The 21,149-nt window shown below is 37.0% G+C and overlaps 1 protein-coding gene across 2 annotated transcripts in view; it reads right to left on the bottom strand.

Annotated features, from left to right (window-relative positions):
- SCAPER (S-phase cyclin A associated protein in the ER) overlaps positions 1 to 21,149 on the bottom strand; it is a 157,932-nt gene that overhangs the window by 44,344 nt on the left and 92,439 nt on the right. For both annotated transcript variants that reach the window (XM_071754631.1, XM_071754632.1), the window contains exons 24-25: positions 8,328 to 8,443; positions 706 to 829 (exon numbers count right to left, since the gene is read on the bottom strand). In XM_071754631.1, the coding sequence (XP_071610732.1) occupies positions 706 to 829; positions 8,328 to 8,443 (240 nt within the window). The remainder of the gene's footprint in view (positions 1 to 705; positions 830 to 8,327; positions 8,444 to 21,149) is intronic.

Below are 21,149 nucleotides of genomic sequence, written 5' to 3'. Positions count from 1 at the left end.
TTTCTTTGTCTGGAGGACCTTCAGACTATCTTTTTGAAGTGTTCATCAACAGTCCTATGGCTTGTTGATTCTAACAGCGTCAGTTAAATTATTTAAAGTATGTACATAACTTTTCAATTAACAAACTGCTTGGCTCATGAAAATACATAGACACAATTTATAAGTAGAAAACCAAGACTAAATATCTTATGATGAGCAGGTCATTATGAATTAAAAATGAGTTTTCAAATAAAATATTTAATGACATTTCAAATTAAATGAAACCTTGGAAAATTCAAACTTTTGCAGTCAAACAGTCCTGCTATTTAAGCCTTCAACAAATCAAACTACAGCAACATACTGGCCTGACTTATTCCCAATACTGAAACATGTAAGATCAAACACACAGAGATAACTCATGATTTCCTATACTTTAAATATTTTTATAGGGTGAATTAAAGACAAAAACCTCAGAAAATGCTAAAGATAGAACATGGTCCACTCACTGGAGTTCCTGGTACATACAGTTCTGCAGCATTTATTAGCAGAAGCAAGTATATACATTTGTATAAAATGATAGTAGATACAGTTACCAAATACATACAACAAGAGAATCTTATTCTTTTGAGCATTTATTCTCATATATCTCTTGGTCTTCTTACAGTCTAACTACTGTAATTGTGCAGCATACAAGAATTTCTAAATGAAAATAGCTGTTTTACCTACCGTAAACTGGTGTATCAGCAGGTCCATTAAGAAAGTGATCTTATTACTAAAAAGAATATAGGTGCAGTTTTCTATGCAGTTATTGCAGGTGAGGCTGTAAACATTTACTGTATTGCAGAGCGATCTAAAAAATGAGAAGAAAAAGACAAAATAAGAATGTTACTTTTGCCTTTGGCAAACTAAAAGCAATTAAATGCAAACACATCACAAAGCAACCTCATAGCAATTATACATTCATTTTCTTAAACATAGGATTCCAAACAGAACTAAAAATTTACACGAAACCAATTAAGTAATTTATAATTTAAAAAAAGTAAAGCCATACTTAACAGAAGTCATGTCCTGTATGGCTACTCGACTCTTCCATACTCAAAACTTACACAGGATATCAGTTAATTTCATAATATGGGGATGTAATATTCTTTCCTTGTGGCTTACAGTTATATCACACAAGTCATTTTGGGGTAAGGTTCCTTTCTTCACACAGCTTCTAAGAAAAAACACTGCACAAGCTAATTCATAGTAATCCACAGCATACCAGGACCAGCTCTTCAGAGTTTGCTGTGCAAGACACAGAGAGGACTGATCATTGCTACTGAGCTGACAAACCTGAGCAGCTGAAATTCCTCTCCAAAAAACTTCTACTGAGGTGTTTTGAGCTATGACCATACAGAGCCTGGGAGTGTTACTGCACAGCTACCGTATCAACTGACCCACACCTAGGGCTGCAGGAAGAGGTAAGAGCTTTGCAGCAGTATGAACAGAAAATCACAAACACAAGTCACAGAAACCTCCGGATGTACAAAACATGCCTAATTATTCTGTGCATCGTGTGCAGGAATTCCTATCTGCCCCAATTAAAGTATTCTCTTAAACCCAGATTTGCAGGGAAGCTGGGACCAGCCCTATGGAACATTCTCAGAGGGAGGACAGACCAGACCATGGATATTATTATTTCAGAATACACACTGTACTAATTTCTTCAACTTTGCTTACTACACAAGCTCTCACTGTAACTACACAAATATGTACACAAACACACAGCACAAATGCATTGTGAATATACACAATAATAAATACAGATGGCTAGAATTTCAAGTTGTTTGTCTAAAGTAAACCGAAGGGAAAATAACTTTTACTATGTTGGGGCTTTTTAACATGTGAAAAAATGTGGTTAAATTCAAATAAGCTCCACAGAAGAAAATAAATTGGAACCACTGTCAAAAGGTCATACGAAAGTGGGACTGCAACAAACAAGCTAAACAGAAATCATCCAAGCTCCTATTTGAGCAAGCTGCAGACTAATGCAAAATACTTAAAGAGTGAAGTTTTATGCATTATTTTTCTCCTAAAATATTTTTTTTAATGAACGAAGTAATTTACACAATGAGGAGGGCTGCTTTACCAATTGCTGTGTTCATTGTTGTGGCATCGGACTACTGAGTGTGGCTCCCCAGAGCTGAAATGGAAGCACCTTACGCACACACATTGTATTTCCCAAACCAAGAAGAGCTGCAAGTGCTAAAAGGCCAGAAAATATGGAGTACAATTTTTTTCATTTGTATTTCTGGATTCTTCTTATTTTGAATTTAACCAAGCAGTGTCACCTTGCTTTGCTTGTTCTGTAAGAACATAATGAGCATTTATATCTTTCCTTTGTTTTCCGAGTAACCTGCTTCACACACCTTTTTTAAAACCTGCCTTTCAACAGCATTCTTTTCCTAATCTGACTACATAAAGGTATTTATTTCACTTTCCTTGCTAATGCTGAAAAAAATCTTCATTACTTTCACTTTTCACGGAAGATTATTTCCCCATGTAGGTGTGTTTACAGGGACTGAGAGATATTAAACTATACTGGTAGTTTCTGCTTTCAGTTGAGAAGATGCTTTAAATCAGCACCTGTCATTTTATTGGCTATTTTAAAATAAAGATTAATTTTATTTAAATATGAACACAATAATTTATCCAAACTTTGTAAGTTAACTTACAATTTTGACAGCATTTCAGAGTTTCTGCAATAATGCTTTTTGATATCTGCAATTCCTAATTCCTAAGAGGATTGTTTATTTTACATTTGAAAACACAAAAACTTCCTACTTTGTAGACAGAACAAATTCCACTGTAATAATGCACCACACCTTTTTATTTCCCAGCTGAATGTATGTCATGTCAGAAGAAGTACTTGCATTTTCAGAGACTCAAATAATACACTTGAGAAGGTGGTGTAAGCAAATGGATGTCAAATTAATTTTTCACAACAATAAAGAGGGTTCTTTTAATTGATAACATGAGCTTGCTAGCTAGGGTTTGTCTAAATTCATTCTAATCACAGCACACTCTCAGCTACCATTCAGTTCCACAGTTTTTGTTGAATTCAAAATTGGAAGTGTCAGCACAGAAGCCGTCCCCAGGTGGTTCGCTGTGTTAAATGGCAGATTAAAGACAGCACAACTAATTTCTTTACTTTAATCTTATTAAGGGAACAACAGCTGTCAACTGTCACCATTTCTGCACAAGGCCTCAGAGACAAGCAGAGTGCTGTGAATGGCAAGCCACAACTTTATTTAACCACCAGTTAAACTCTCCAGGATGAAAAACTCAGTCCACTTCCTACCGATTTTTCCCTGTTGGAAGCTGTAACTGCTCTTAATTCCAAGACTTTTATCTCAAGAGATATCAAAAGCAGCTGAAGTAGTAAAGTATGAGCCTCCCATAAAGCAGCTGGTTATTGATTACTGATGTTGCTCTAAACTTTGTATCACACCCGCAAATCAGCTTTAAAGCTGTGTTAGACAGCATGTATACTCAAACCACACAATAAGTCTGCCTGCTGATGTAAGGCTTTCCTCTAGAGTAAATCCAATTATAGAAACACTCATTATGGTACACAAACTTTGATCCTAAAAGAAATGTCTTTAAATGAGACGAAAATATGCATCTGTATGCTGTATTTGTTTTATGTGTGTACATAAAACCAAGAAGATTCATTTTAATAAACATTTTCAAGCTAGATCTCAACAGTTTATATGTGTGTGATTCTCTTCTATGCTAGCAAGTCTCCACTTTCCTCTATTTACTTGATATAAACAAGTTGACAAACCATAAACTTTTATTCAAAATACTGAGGCAGCAACAGTATCCAGCCACACAAAACTAACTCACCATAGTGCACCAGGATATGCAGGCAAGAACTCACAACTTTTGCTTTCTGAAAGTCAGGGCATCATCAACATACAATAATCAGCTTGCTTCAAGTGTAAAGCTAGTTCACAATACTTTCCACTTCTGAAGATTATAAAAGATTGTTTGATTATCAATCATTGATTATCAATGAAGTAAATAACCCAAAAAGCTCAACTTGGCAGTGAAATAATACAAAACAAATTATCACACTTAGGATGTTTTAATTCAGTACTGACCTGCTGATTTTTAACCAGTTTGAATATTACACAGCACTCTGGTGCTTAAGAAAGTGACCAAAGAACCAAAAATTCGGGGTAAAAATACCAATTTTAACTCTCAAGGAATAAACAGCTGACGTCTATTCACAAGTAGTAGAGTGAAGACAAAATTCAGCACCAATTCTCCTTCAAGACACTTCCAAAATAGATTGGAGCTCGATTCTGAAATGTTACTGTCCTCATGAATAAACCACTGCATGACAAGTGACTCTCAAACAATTAATTTACCCCAGTATTTAAAGATGTGACAGCATCAGGAAGTGTTCTGCAGAAATTCTCCTGTCTCTGGCTTATCACTGCTTTCATTGCAACATGTGGCTCTCAATGCAAAAGTGTCCTAATGGTTGACAGAGCTCCTTTCAACAATAAAATTTGTTCCTATACTGCACAGGAGGGCAATGTTGCTTTATTCTTGAGCTCTGAGACCTTGAAATCCAGCTCTGAGACAGCCTGCAAGAATACATCAGAGAAAGAGACAGATGCTGCAGGTTTCAGATGTTGAACTCCCAAAGAGGTCATTCTCTACAGAGTATCTTTATGTCCTGGTACCAACTGCCAGCTCACAATGAATGTTTCTCTAGAGGGTATAACCTTACAAGAAAACAAGAAAGCTTGTTTGGCACTTTATGTAAAAAAAGCCTTGTGAACAATCCTATAGAACTGCATGAACAGTAACAGCACAGCTTAAGAAATGTATGTGCATAAAACCAAGAATTACAAAGATATAAAACCAGTTCTCAGCTCAAAGTAATTCTTACTGAAAAAAGTAATGGTATCAATGTCATCCATAATACTGTGTGGGCACTCTTTTCTGCTTTTTATACATGTCTTATTATAGTTTGAGCTTTTTTTAACTTGGTAACATTTGCATTAAATAAATGAAAAAAATTGTATGAATAAAGAGGATACATTATAATAAAACTGATTAACTTGTAACAAATGTCCTCCTCTGTTCCTTACACAACTACTCCTAACTTCTATTTAAAAATGCTGCCTAGCCAAGGAATGCAAAGTCACAAATGCTAATTAAACAAATCCTACAAACCAAATTTGTTGGCAGATTTGTTACAGTTTTCAAGGCCAGTAACATGTCATGGTATAAAGGGGCTAAATGAGTTGCCCATAGGAAATATGCAAACCAACACAGGGGATGTGAATCATCTTCTGGTTTCGAGCTCAAGACATTACATTCTGTTGCTGTGCAGCTCCCATTTGTTTTTCAGTAAAAGCAGAAGAAAAATATCAAATTGAAACTCGTTGAAACTGTGTTGAGTATGTCTTATTTTGTGGGAAACTTAAATGAATTCAGGAAAATTACAAAATGTTGCTTTAAGAAATAACACCACTGGACACTAATTTGTATGTTAACAAAAACAATAAAACCTACTATAATCCATTCCTTTCTCTTTTCCTTTTTTAATGATTTATTTGAAGGGGAGAAAAACTGTCCTAACACCAAATGTATCATCTGTCTCATAAATGTCACATATTTTTCACAGCATTTGCCCTCCTGCTGGTCTAACTACCAATCTGGACAGTAGTACAAAACAACAGGCATATTGTTAAATCTTTTAGATAATAAAGCTTTATCTTGTAGACATGGGATTAAAGTTCTGAGCTGCACCATACTGCCAGGATTTTGGAGAAAGAGAGATGTAGATAATAGCCCATGTAATCTCCTCACCTACTTGTAAATAGCTTATCCTCATCACAAAAAACAGATTCCCAATTTAAGATGAGTACAAATGGTTAAACATTTCAAGAGCACACAAACAATCTGAAGTACAGAAGTGTCCTTTAGCAAAGCATATTTGGCTAGGGGAAGACTGGAGGGCAATCAACGAAAGGTCCTAATTCAACTTCTTTTCACAGGGTTTTGCTTTGTCTTCAAACATAGAAAATTGCTGCTCTACTGGATTCAAAGTTGGAGAAGTCAGGATGTAAATTAAATTTGCACAAAAGAAAGGAAAATACTTCCAAACCCATTTCAGAAATTAAATGAGAAGAAATATTATACAAATTTTCTTCAGTTAAAGAACTGAATACATTCTATGATTATCCTTTGTTTTTGAAACTCTCAAACATTCTGTAATTAAAGCAACACATTTGAAGAATTTCTTAAATACTTTCAATGAGACTATATAATACCTCTTAGTGTACTGGGTTTTTTTAAATCAGTCACATCTGTGACTGTTTCAAACTCCTCACAGAAAGCCCCATGTTTTGGAACAGTTGGTTGCTTTTAAGACTTGAGTTTCAACACTCAGCTAGAGTGTTGAAGAGACACTTCAAGAAGACTCTAGACTCTGCAAGTTAGACTCAAGCAGTTAAGACTCTTGCAGAAAAAACCTGCAAGACCTGTTAGCTTCAGAAAGCAAGATCCTGTGCTAAGTTATGTTCAACCTGATGTATAGCTTCCAAATGTGAAAACTTTTGGATTCCTAAACTGAAGACTGCAACTTGCTGTGAAGTTGAATGAAACACTGTATTTCAATAGTGGAGCTAAGTTCTTCAGTACTTAGGCTGTCAGAATAGTTTATATTAATCACTTTTCTGCCTTGATTATTTCTTTTGGATATATTAGGGTTGGACTTGATGATCTCTGAGGTCCCTTCCAACCCAGCTAATTCTATGATTCTATGATAAAGATAGCTGTAAGCTTGTGTTAATGAAACAATGTTTAAGGAATTTTTGAAAGGTTTAAAAATTCTTTTTATAATTTAGTCATGAATAGGGTAAGGAATCTGAGAAACCAGTTATACTGGTCTGGAGTAGGTATGAGATGGGCAGTAACTGTCATAGCAACAGCCACTGATAAATAAATCTCCTTGGATATTTTTTCTGTTACACAACAGACCTACACAACGTAGCTGATACGGGGCTTTATTTGCAGGCACACAATTTCCTTTGAGAACTGATACATCCTCATACTGTCTAACAAACTTTAAACAAAATGTTTTAAGTAATGTAAACATAATATTCTCAAAACTTTTCAACAAAGGCTATTCCAAAGGTGAAAGAACAAAAATACAAGATGTATAGAAGATGTACACTCTAAGAATTTAAAGCTGAATTTAAGCTGAGCTTTCTATGGCCACACATTACAGCCTTATCCCTTCCAAAGTTTACCTCACATTAAAGAGGACAGCTCAAAATTACCACAAATTACCACGTCCAAAGGCTGCTGCTGAGCTGCTCACTGTAGGACCAGTTCATGATTGCTCATCAATGGAGCTGTGCTGGATGGACTTGCAGCAAGTGCCTTCTGCAGGACTTGGCAGGAGGGTAGGAATTTTATTCTCTTTGAAGAACAAAGTTAAGATATTAAAAGCCTATTTTTTCTTGCTGTACTTTCCTAGCACTTCACACTCATCCCATAACATCTTAATGGACAGTTTAAATCCAAACCCACACAATGTAGTGCTTATATAACTATTACAACATTAAAGTATCTCTACAAACAAATTATGACAATGGTACACAACAGTATATTCCTGGGCTTGGTTCCTCTTGTACTAAAATCATACCTATCTCTCCTCTGAAAGTACACATGTGCCTTTCAATGGGTAAAAATTACAGTTAGAGATTAGGGAAAAAAGCATGCTTTTGAGTCACCAGTTTTTGCAGGCATTCTGTTTAGTCATCACCTTTGTTGGGGGGCTTAGACATTTAAGCCCTTCTATTCTTACCTGCTATAAAGCAAAATTCCTTTAATCCCCAAGAATTTTGATTTACCTGTTTGCAGAAGCCCTTTCAGCTTGCAGTATTTTATGCATGTTTCATTTTGAAATCAGTCAGGCTCTGGTGAATGACAACCCTTTAAAATATTTCCCTGCTTAACACTAGAGATCTTTGCAGACTAACTTCAAAAGATATGTACCTCCTCTTGTATTTAATACAGTTTTCTCATTCTGCACAATTAGGGATGCCACTAGGGATGCCAAATATATATCATAGCCAGGAATCAAACCATCATGCTAGAAAACCAGACGCTGAGTGGAAATGTCTTTTGCCTTCCATGGCAGTGTTGAGCACAGCACAACTGTTTTTCTTTGTTGTTCAACACTGGATTATGAGAAGAAGAAGCAGTGAAGCAGCAGATCTGAAATAAATATTCTAGTGATTCTAAGTGGTAAGTGAAGGACCAGCCATACTTACTTAAAGGGAATTCGTGAAACTGCATTCAGATTGGAGGGAGAAGTCACAGCCTGAAGAACATTTTCCAGGGCAGTCAGTCCTCCTGCAGCCCGAAATGCTATTTGATCTGCTGTGTTCTAGATAAACACAAACACAGAAGAGAACCAACAGGAATTAAATAAATTCCTACATAAAAAATTCACCTGATGGACAATTGTCCTGTTTTGACAACACAGAAAATCCTTAATACAGGTACTACAGTGAACACCTTTGAAAAAGAGCATTTTAATGCCAGTGCACATGGCAGTATTCTTTAGAGCAGGAACTGAAATTCTCAGGTGCTACTTTTTTAAAAGATCATATATATATATGTATCAAATACTGCATAGCTAATATGGTTGAATACCCTATTTTCTGTAATGACTTGTGTTACAGGGATTTCTTTCTCCTCTTCCTTCCCCTGTTCCACACAGCCAGGGGCCTTATTGACATCTTGATTTTCACTTCAGTTTAAAATTTCACAAGCATAAAGGAGATATTTTGTCATTTCAAGCATGCGTTTTCCTTTGTAATCAACAACAACCAGTGGGAGAAACTGAGAATTTCTGCATCTGACTGGTGTGCTGGCATCACAGCACACAGATAGGACAGACATTTATGAGGCAGTTCTGATTTATTTGCTACAGGATATTTGCTAGTGCTACTCCAGTTCTAAATGTGCCAAGCACTTCCCACTTCTCACTTTCCCTTTTTCTCATGGGAGATTATGCCACAATCTATTAGTTCTTGTGGAGAAGAAGTTTTTCTTGTCATTTAGACCAAATATGCCCTTTCTCTATTTCACCCCATTACTCTGAGTTATTTCCCATTTTACTGCACTCAGTTTGTTTCTCCCCTTAGTAACAACTCTGTTCCTGAAATCCTACACTTTTATATTTTCCTATCTGGCTTTTCCCTCAACTCCATACATTTGTCAATGCTAAACCCAGCCTTTTTATTATTTTCTAATGTAAGCTTTTCATATTTGTGATCCTTTTCCAGAACTCTTCTTTTCTCAAAAAATAACTAATAATGAAGTGTCCAGAAAGGAACTTCATTTTGTTGTCCACCCCACCCCCCCAAATCAGTCTCCAGAGCCACACTGTAAGAAGCTACAATGCCTTCCTATTCTCAGAGGAGAACCTCATGTATATATTTAAAAAGAGAATTACTTATTTGAAGCTATTTGATATCCTACATGCCTTCCTTCCACTTCAATCTGAAGCATCACTTCTTTTATAGGTACTGTTTTTTTCAGAGTGCCTGTTTCCTTTTTGTTGAATACTTTGGTAAAATACAAGTATACTTTGCAAAATACAAATTTACATGTTGAAGAACAGTATTCTATCAAACAGAAGCAACTTTCCCTCAGTTTTATGAAATTTAGCTTTATGTCCTATTATTTTCCTCTCTAGAGTACTCATAAAATTCATCAGCATTTTGATGCTTAGCCGTGAGGGAAAGAAATCCCTAACTATTTGCAGTGAGAAGACAATAACCTTAAATAAAATGCAGAAACAAATCAACAGCAAGCTGGGACAGATACATGAGCTCAATATTTGTTCACTGTGCTTACGAATGTAAGGGAGTAGGAATACACTGCTTCTGGCATGGTATTTAATATATTTATCTCCACGGATTCTCTTAAGACAGAGAGCTTCAAGAGCTTCTAACACATTTTTGAAAGGCAATGTTGATTATCAGCTGCTGGTACCCAGAGCCTGTGAATGACCTTGGTCATCCTGCTGTCAGGAATCCCAGGTTCAGCTCCTTGAGCTTGGCCTTGTGTCAGTGGGAGTCATGGGAACTGAAGGGAAAACATGGCCATCCAAAGAAGGGCATAAGAGTAACGTGAATATTGCATTACTGATATTTTCAGAGTGAATACTGTGTGACTGTGGTACCAGAAGAAACAGTGAAAAAAGGAATTGTGCACAGGCAACTCCCTTGGCTCCCTGTAATATGAGAACTCAGGTAGGAAGATGAGCTGAGTATTGAGAGCAGTATTAAATCTCCCCAATGCTGAAAAATATTGTCATTCTATCTCCCAAGTATGGCAGCCAAATAATACCAAATTATTTTAAAATCTGTCTGAATCAGTTCCTACTTGATATGATTCTCAAATATTGAAGCATTTCAATATTTATATGAAGAAATTTTTCTTAAAACATACATGTAAGGGAGCATGCTGTCATATCCAACTTGTCTTTCTTTCCAAAATTAACCCCTATACTTAAAAAATTATCCAGGCTCAACTAACGTTCTCTAGTGCTAAAGCTTTACATTAGCAGATACATATTGAAACAGAATAGACATTCAAAGGAACTAGACCTAGGCATGTAAGTTATGCAAAGTTCTTATTTCCACTCTTATTAAATTGGTTCCCATCTGAAACTGTGTCAGACTGAAAGACCCATTCAGGTAACTACAACTTGTACGCTGGCAGCACCCAAGGCAGATCAGGCACCATTCAAGTATGGAAAATGGCAAATCCTGTAAGGAGTAAGTATTAAAACTCTGGAAGGAGAATAAACTGGAGGGAGAATAAACCAGAATGGCATGTTTTTGCTGCAAGATAATCCTCCAGACTTCTAACTTAGCCTCCCAAATCACTTAGCTAGATGTTTATGAAATCCATTTCATAAAATCACTGTGGAAACTGTTTGTTGAGTGGCTGCAGATTCAGATGAGGAAGGTTATTTAGCAAAGGCGATCAATGTAACTGGAGTCATCTTTGTTGCACAAAAGAAAATGTATGTACATCTGGTTTCCAAATAGCATGTGAAAATCTGGCTTGCTTATACATAGTTTTGGAAATTCACAACTACTTCAAATCAAATTTTTAAACTGTTTGATTTCTAAGTACAGAAGGATATAAAAGTTACCTGGTTGTGCAAGAGAGCAGGGACACATAAACACGGAGGCAAAAATTTCTACTACTGTCTATGGGATTCTTAACAGAAAGAAGAGGTGGCACAACAACCTTGCAGATGCCACCTAGATGTGTTCTCACACCTAGTGTTTTCAAAAAACACTATAGAGTCTTCAGAACCAGAACATCAGATGTAGCACTCAAAACCAGTACAAGAAAAAAACCCTCTTTTCTTGATTCCTCTCAAGTCTGTATCATTGTGAAATAGTTGTCTGGTTTGTACAGGAGAAAAGCCAAGGCAGCTGATGTATACATTCTTAATCTTTGGACCATTATAAACTTGTCATTTAGAACACCCAGCACTAATTTCAGCAGAACAGTGCATGAATCAAGTAACTACAGTAGAGAGTGTGCATGTACAGAAACGAACCATGTAATCATTTAATGGCTTAATTATGAACAAAACATTTTAAGAAACTCAAAGCTAATTATTATTGAAAAAACATTATGACAATCAATAAAGCTCCCTGCACACTGGGCAGAAGTGGCTGACTTATTTACCTACCTGTTAAAACACCTTAATGGATCTGAATTCCCCTTCTCTCCTCTCCTCTCCTATGGCTTGAGTGACAACTGACTAATAGGATTACAGGCTCTGTTCCAATAATACAGCTCAACTACATGCAGCAAAAAATGACAGCCTAAACCTGAATTACACGGGCTGGGAATCCATCCAATTATTAACTAAAGTAACTGTTATTACCTAACCTAATCAAAGGAGAAGCAGCTGTTAATCTTTGGTGGCCTGCAGTGTAGCAGCGGTCAGACTGGATGAACTGTCTTTGTACTTGACTCCTCTACAGACAATAATTATGTCCTTTGTGATCAAGAAGGAAGGGGCTTCCTAACCTTTCAGACAGAGGCAGCAGATGGGGAACAACTGTTTGTGTGCTCATTAACAATATAGGGTGGATTTTATCAGGGTTTGGCATCTGTGGCACCTTCAGAAGCACCACTTACCCAATGATCCAAGTACGTTTGGCAAATTCGAAAATGAGCAGACTAAATAGAAAGTTCAAAATAATGTTTTCATCTCATTATCTGACATTTGGTACAGAAAAATCCACACAACTAAAAACCAGTCATTTGCACACATGCCTCATCATACCTAGCATGGGCAACAAAGAAGTAAACAAAATGGCCAACTGACCTGTGCTATTACTTCGGTGGCTTTTGTTTGACTCATTAAAGCAGCCTTATAATGTAAACTGTATGCTTCTGAAATAAAACCAAATCAGGGGAAAAATCTCTGATTTATCTATACAAGCCAGTGGGTGATACAAAGTAACACAGGCTGAGATAAAGTGAACATCAATTAGTAACAGCTTGTGGTTACTGTGTACAACATTCCAGGACATAAGGAGACCAAAACCACCGCCCTACACCACCACTCCCCTCCACACAGGACATCTGGGAAACTGGCAGAATTGTAAAACAGAAGATAAAAGGTCAGAGAAAACTGTCTCACCATAAGGCACTGCAGAACTGCAATTTAGTTTATACTGGGGAAAGTAAATCACAGTGTGGAACTACCTCAATGGGAAGATTTCTGATAATGCACAGTAACACCTAATATTTGGAAGCTGAAACTGGGTGAGTTCAGGTAAGAATAAAATGGGCTTTTTTAATGCCAAGAGTAATTAATGACAAGCATAATATATTTAGGATATAGTCGACTCTCAATCATTTGAAGTTTTTAAATCAAACCTGATTATCTCCTAGAAAAATATGATCCTACTTAAATAATAATTTATTAATTTGGTGCAGGAATTATTGGGTGAAATCCAATGTCCTGGACCAAAGTACTAACTTCCACATATTTCTCCTGCTAAAGTATTATTTTTAGTTAATAAGTAGAGCAGAATCAGAAATAATGCCTGAAATTATTTAATGTCAGCTTTACCATCTCTGTTCTCAGTAACTCCAGAACCTCACATTTTGCTGTTTTGAAATCTTTTTAAACTAACAAATCCTCTGGTGTAAACTCTCCCTCTAAGACAAACCTCCACAACCAAGATTTTGATGTAGACTTTGAAAAGAGTCTTTTACTTCATCAGCCAAAAGAATGCTTTCTGCCACTCCTGCCTATGATGTCTAAGTAAGAAGCTGATCTAGAAAGCCTGTCTGAACAGACCTCAGGAACTAACAGAACAAAATAGTTCTGAGTGAAACCCAAGTATTTTGAAACATTCTGACTTCTATTTCTGAAAGAACAACTGAACTTGTGCAACTATATTCTACACTTTCTAAACAGTTCACTGCAGGAAAAAGCAACTAATTAGTAAAATATAGTTGAAATCCATCTTAAGAATTTTCCTCTTTCCTTTTATCTACTATTTGAAGATTCTATCTAAAATGCCAGGGGCTAAGAAATGCAGTTCAAAGTTGCCTTGGAAAAACAAACCAGACAACTGCTCTGGCAGGGGGGTTGGACTCAAATGGTCTTTTGAGGTCCCTTCCAACCCCTAACAATCTGTGATTTTGCAAACTGAATCATAGGCAGGCTCCTTTTTTTTTTTTTTCACCTCCCCCTTCAAATAAATACACAATTATCTACACATGCACATAGAAGAAATATTGGTAAGTTCATATATAGGTAATTTTCTAAGGTTGTAGAAAATTCTTAGGTTGTCTTCGATTCACACACCAGACATAAAACTTCGCAAAGTGAGGATCACTGTAGAACATACCAAAGATAGTATTTTCTATTAAAATAGATAATTTTGTTCCCTGTAATACTTCTCTCTAGTGAAATCAGCATTATAAAAGTACCCCATTCTATCTGAGAATCCCAAAGTGATTTTCAAATATGAGTGACTTCACCTGCAATAGAACTGCAAGCACTGAACATCAATAGGAAACTAGTTCAGGACTAAACCATGAGCCAGAATTGGCTCAGTAGTTGTGTCATACCATTGGGGGGAGGCATTCATTCACCTATTTGTGTACCAACTCCTCCCTTGTGCATTTCTTACAAGTTAAAGCACCCAAGCTCTTTAGGTAATGCTATGCAAAGCCACAGACCACAGAGAGCTTAAGAAATGTTCCTTTGCACCTTATTTTGCAAAGCAAAGTGCACATTCTGAAGCCTTAAAACTCACTCTGAAGCCTTCAAGATAAGGCATCTCCTCTGGTTCCTGTGTTTACACTCCATCCAGACTAAGCTCTGTGGCTTCACTGGGAGGACATGGTTACCTAGCATCTTAGATGGCAGGGAGACAGATGGGCTGCATCTTGCAGAAGGCGTATCAGTCCCTGAGTCATGTTAAGTCCTTGCACACTCCCACGTAAAGCTCAGCCTTCAGCATCTCAGCCATTTGGATAATACTGTTTTGGTTTGGTTTTTTTCACTTTAATAAGTAAGGTTTACTAACTGCACATATCTTACATTTAGTATAAAGGTAGTATACTTACATTAGTTGGTATACTTACATTAGTTACATTAGTTACATATACTTACATTAGTTACATTACATATAGTTAGTATACTTACATTTAGTATAAAGGAAGAGAAGCGTTTAAGAAAGGGTGAAAGAGAAAGCAGTTAATACACCACCCAAATTCCACAATAAAAATGAGGTTTACTTTATTTTTTAATTAAATGAAAAATAATTTTAAAAAGAGATATTTACTACTATACACTCTGGAAGTTCATTATTGAAAAGTGAGTTAAAACTGGCCCAGGCCAAGGGACAATACCACTTCTAAGAAATTGATTGTTAGGCCTGTCCTGCAAACACTAAATGTCACATGCTCATAAATTTAACATCTGTCTATACACATTCAGTCTTCTGCTGCCAAACTCCTGTCCATATTGTAAGGTAAACCATAGTGGACAGAGCTCCTTACTGAATTACTGTATTATCTCACTTAATAAGATAAATCTTATTTACACAATCTCCTTCCCAATTCTCCAGCATCTTTTCAGTTCAACAGTAAAATCACAGAGAGGCACCCTATCAAAATTTCTGTTAACAAGGACAAGCCTGTTTGAGAAGTTTCAAGAGTCAGTGAAAGCCATAAAAGGAAGAAAGGTAAACTAGTGAACTCCATGATATCTGCTTAGATGCTTTCAGTCAAGCTAAGCAGCATAATTAGAAACAACCAATATTGCTTGGAAAACTAACAACTGTGCTTACAGATACTGTAAAAGACAGCACAGAGCACTGCAGCACTTGTGCATATTAAAAATAAATGTTTACTCCATTTATAAATGACAGGGCATACAGAAGGGACACCAGTTAAAGGAGAAAAGCAAGGATGATGGTTTAAATCTCTAATACCATGAACTGCTCCTAGTTCTCTGCAGATGACTCAATTAGCTAAGGCCAATTCAACTTTTTCTGAAATATTTCATAAATATAAATTCCCAAACAAGCATACAGAAAGCACAACTACATGATCTTGTCCTGTTGTCTCTCAGCAGTTTATTGGACAAGAAATTGTCCAGTGAGTAGGAAAGTTAAAGATCTCTTGCAGCATTGAGCCTTAACCCCCTATGGCTGACATTTCACTGCTGAAAGCTCTCAGTCACTAGAAAGCAGCACTGACTGCAGCTGGATGGAAACTACAAAATCCTGTGCAATCAACCAAAACTAAAGATATTAAAGTTATGTGAGAGAAGACAAATAGAGAGGGATCAATGGTTGTTTAAGGACCTGTGGTGCAGTCAAAAGCACTTGAATCCTAAACACAGGTTTCACAGGGATTGTCTTGGGTGCTCCCTGCCCAATCCTCCAGCTACAGCAGAGCAACAAAGTACTGATGGGCAGATGGGTAACAGGGGGATTCACTCACCAGCATGCCAGCAGGCAGCAAAAAGGACATAGGTGATATGTTCTCAGGTCAGAAGTGATGGTCTCAAATCAGATGTAGAATTTTAAGAATATTTTCAAGCAAATGCATGTGTAGTTATACCATGTGTATGCCATAAACCATCAGGCTAACTTCAGTTCTTTACAAACTATCATAATCACTACTTAACCGTGGTATCTAAACTGGCAGCTGCTCATCTGCAGAAATGTGACTGTGTAGGACATCTCATCACTGAGAGATCAGTGTCTGTACTCTAATGACATTAAAACATACCACTTGTCCTGTAAATGCTTAGTGAAGAAACTCTGCATACCTTGGAATGTATATATATATCCATTATATCCACTCTGATGTAATGTATTAATTCTAAACTGACACAGACAGAAAAAATGCCCGATCTAGAGCAAAAAGGCCACAAAGAGTACAGCATAAGTGCACTGGAAGCTAACAAAATCTAACTGCATCCCCCAGAACCAGGAATCAACACAGCAGTTTTAACTATACCCATTGTGCACAGCAAATTAACCTTGGAATAATCTTGAAATAAGTACACTGCAGGGCTTATCTGTGAACTTAGCTTGCCTTTTAATACCATTTCCAGCAAACAAGTTAAAAAATAGTCTGTGTCTGACCCCCAGTAACTGGTTCTTATTTACATGTTCATCTTGAGAAAAAAGTTAATCCACCGATTACAGAAACTTTGGGCAAAAGAATTATTGATGATAAAAAGCTGCCTAGTCCAACCTGCAACACACAACACACACCTGACCTATTGACTTCTTCCTGGCAGTGATGGGAAATGGCTGTTGGGCAGAAAATGCTGTCCAAAGAGCTCCTCCTGTGTTTGCACATTCCCTGCTCTTTGAACCCCCAGCCACTGTGCTGTCACAATCAAATCTGCTGCCACAGTTGATCTTATCAGGTGATGTTTCTACTACTGGTAGCAGTTTGGACCACAGGCAATTAAGATGGTAGATACACTACAATGCACCATACTCCAGGCTTTGAACACTGCTGAGCTTCAAACCACGTCTTACTGGCACTCTCTGCGTTGCTGGCACCCAGTGCTGAACATGTACACATCAAAAATCCCTGACCTCACAGTTAAAGGATTTAAAGAAGGGAATTAACTTTGAGGAGGGATACTTCCATCTCTGAATTTCTGTCAAACTCAGAACTGCTTCATCAGTTCCTGTGTTCAAGCTCTGGACCTATATTCTGTATTTTCCTAGGGAAGGTTAAAGGCTAGATTAATGCTTTCAACAAAGGCAAAGTGTTCAATAAATACAGGATTCCCTGTGTTAGCTTCCATGTTAGCGAAACTATTAGATTTCTGGAGATAAAATATAGAGTTCCAAGGACCTGAATCCTAGTTTTAGCTCATAAAGCATACTTATTTTTACGTTTTGCAATTTAACACACTTCTAAAGTTTGGATTTTGACTTAAATTCATTTATAAACTGTTATAATTCAGCTTTCCATTTGACTAATGATTTCCCTTCACGTGGGATCACTGTAGCTCTGGAACTGGCTACTGCAGGAGTAACCAAAGTTGAAAAATTCCTAGATGGATAAAAAAATTATTCCATTCTGTGTACAGAAATACATCATATGCTAAGCTAAAATGAAGCCAGAAGTTTTAACTTCTGGTTATCTATAAAAAATAAGAGTAGGAACTACTTCCATAAAGAACAAAGCCCAAAAATGTTGATAAAAGTACAGTTAAGATAATGCCCACCACCCAATACAAAAGACAGCTTTTGGGTGTGAACCAACACACTATGTATCAAAATCTTCATATGGCTGAGAGCCAAAAGACACATATCACACCCAGAAGAGAAAAGCAGGAGGTCACACTGTGGCAGTGCCAATGACTCCGCAGGGTCCCACTGCCCTGTTGCAAGGGTGGAGGTGGAAAGGGCACAGGACTGATGGGGGCTCGGGGACCTTTGCTGCCTTCTTTTAATCCACAACCCTGACTTTGCCCTTCCATCTGCTGCCCAGGTCAACCCTGCTCCTGGCCCTGTGACACTCTTGCCACTGCAGCTGAGCAGAATGCTGCTCAAGCACCAGGGAGTGGCCACCCCCATCTGCACAGCAGGTTAGTATAAAATGTAGAGAGCACAAACAACACTGGCTCATAAATACACCTATTCAACTGTGGGCATGTGGCTACTTTTTATTTGTTTTTAAATTAATACTGTGCATGCATATACTTCTATTTTTCCCTGCAGAACACACTGCAGAATTACCCATTTAAGTCTTGACAAAATATTTACTGATTACCTATGTAAATAGCCTAGTGCATCAGAACCAGGAGAGAAGCTGCTGTAAGAAGCTCAGGAGAAAAAAAAACAGCTGTGTAATTTCTAATCATACTGGCATGTAAGATGCCACAGAATTGGCTGAACCTGGTGTCAGAAAGTCAAAGACAAGTCCCAACAGGAGTACACACACTGAACAAAATGGGGGCCTGTTTGTCCATTACAAAGACCAACAGTATTTTAAAGCCTGTTTTGAACATAACTGCAACTAAGTACAGAACTTTGAGAGTTAACACACAACGTATTTAACAGGGAGTATCTTGGCCTTAGAAGTCATATTGGAATAAAGCAAATAAAAAATATTATGTAAGCATTTTTCTTCCAAAAGGAAAACTGGACTTCTAAATAGATGTATTACTTGTATGGACTAACAGGACATGCTGTTGTTTCTGTCAGTAGTGTCCTCTAGTGGAGAAGTGGGAGATATTAAGTAAAGAAGAGAGCAGAAGCAGGTTGCATCACAGAAATCACCCTGCTGAGGAAAATACAAACCTCTCTCAGTCACAAATGTGTCTGTAAAGTTGGGAATCTCGAGCCAGATTTGCATTCCCATAGTAAAGCTTCAACATAAATAACTCTGAAAAGCTTCAGACAGACTGAGGAATGAATCAGTGGTGAGGCTGTATGTAATAACTGTGTATGTAGTAACTGTGTGTTACAGTGTGCCTGTGTGCAGACACATGTACATACATGAGATCACAAAATACAGACCATGTGGCTATAATTTGGTTAAAGACACTAGACCATGAGTTAGGTAAATTTACTAAAACAGTATTTTTCACCCTTTTTTTCCATACAAAATGTGCTATAATGCTTCTACTGATTTAGTAAGAAGGTTAACAGATAAGCTGACACCTCCTGTTATTTCTCCAGCCCTCCATGAATCTGTGTATCAGACTTTATGCTGGGTTTCTTTTAGAGCTGTAGATAGCCTTAACACTTTATCTTAACTAGTCACTGTAGCTTGCTCACAGAAATGCTCTGCAAGAAACAAGGAATCTATTCCCAACTCCTAAACCCCTCTATTACTGTCTTTTTTCTGCACCCCATTTCTTTCTTTTCCTACATAAAAGTCAACCAAAATAATTTTGTTTGGAAAAAAAAATCATCACAGTTTTTTTAGGACCACAGATTTTTGCCAACGTCTTATTCTCACCTGAAACTTCAGTAACAAGAATTATTAATTTTGAAAAGATTACTGAATCATTGCTCCTGCTTTCTTCAGAGACACTGAACATCCTTGCCTCTAAGGAGCTAATTAACGCAACCAAGTTCAACTTGGATAAATTGTTTTTAGCCAAAACTTATGTTTAAAATCTGCTGCTTCTAATTCACCCTTGAGAATTTTGTTATGAAATAAAAGCCACAAACTTTGAGCTATGTCCTTTGTGTTTTAGTCTGATTTCTCCAGTGACAATCTAACATAAAATACACTACCTAGTTATGCCACTCTTTGAACTCAAACTCCCTTCAAAAGTTTGGTATCAGACTACAGTATCTTGTCTAATAATCATTCAAAGCAATGATTATGTGCAGCAATAAAGCCACATCCAGTTCAAACATTATCAATAGCAAGTTAAGAAAATCTTAAACATGTATTATTGCCAGAATTGTACTCTTTGGAATATAAAATCTCTGTTTAGTGGCTACACTACTCTGCTGCACTAGAAGCATGCAGGTACCTAGGTGCTTGAGCCAGCTTCACAAAATTTCAGCACCAAAATTAAGAGTTTGGGAATCACAGTTCCCACTGTATTCATTAATTTAATTAAATAAGTAAAAATACTGAGTATTTATAGCATACAGTATTTGCTTCTAAAATACATTTTGTCTGTGCATACATGCCATATATATTTATATACACATGCACAGATACATATGCACACACACACGACAATTTTAAATCTCTGTAGAGACTTCTGAAGAAATTTAGCACAAATGCTACAAAAACTTACAGATGTTCCATTTAACACTACCTTTGTTCCATACTTCAGTTCTTCAACAGTTTTTTTATTTTATTGTTTTGGTTGCTAGTGATCCAGAGTTTGTATTATTGGGGAGAAAACCCCTCTGTAAGTAGCCAGCCAGGCAATTCAATGTCCCTTCCCCAAACTGGTCGATCAATCTTCACACTGCCTGTGGTCACCACGCCCACAGTGTGGGCCTGAGAGTTTAGAGAATAAAACATAAATACTGGGCCTGCCTGTGTTGTTAAAGCCAGCCATTTCTGACAGTCTTTACAATGGGATAAACACTGTCTGTCTACAGTCCCCATGTATTTGAAAACTACAACAAACATTTTACTGAAATGTAAATAACTGACATCACAACTGCTGAAGAAGGAGGCTGAAAAATCTATCTAAAAAAAATCACAAGCCCCAAAACACTGCCTGACACAAACTAAACCATTAATGGTCACTGAGAAAGCACATTTTAGAGATCATAAGCAGTGAGATCCATCTTTTAGGAAAGTATTAAAGCACTTCAGTCAATTAATAGTTCAGATCCATACATTTTTTAGTTACACAATTATGCCTTTTCAAAGGAAGTATGCTTTTCCCCTCCTGAGATCTACTTCCAGTAAGAAAACTATCCTGAATCAGTCATAAAAATAAGTATCCTGAAACTTAGCCTGCTGAAAACCAGCTACTTATAGATTTGTATGAAGAGAGTTGGTATGTAATTATAAGCAATGCAGCCCAATTTATTAAAATCCTCCTCTTCCAGTCTTCA

This window comes from Heliangelus exortis, chromosome 11 (genome assembly GCF_036169615.1).
Source record: "Heliangelus exortis chromosome 11, bHelExo1.hap1, whole genome shotgun sequence".
NCBI classification, from domain to species: Eukaryota; Metazoa; Chordata; class Aves; order Apodiformes; family Trochilidae; genus Heliangelus; species Heliangelus exortis.
Note: the sequence above shows the minus strand (reverse complement) of the source record. Positions and strands in the feature narration are given on the sequence as shown.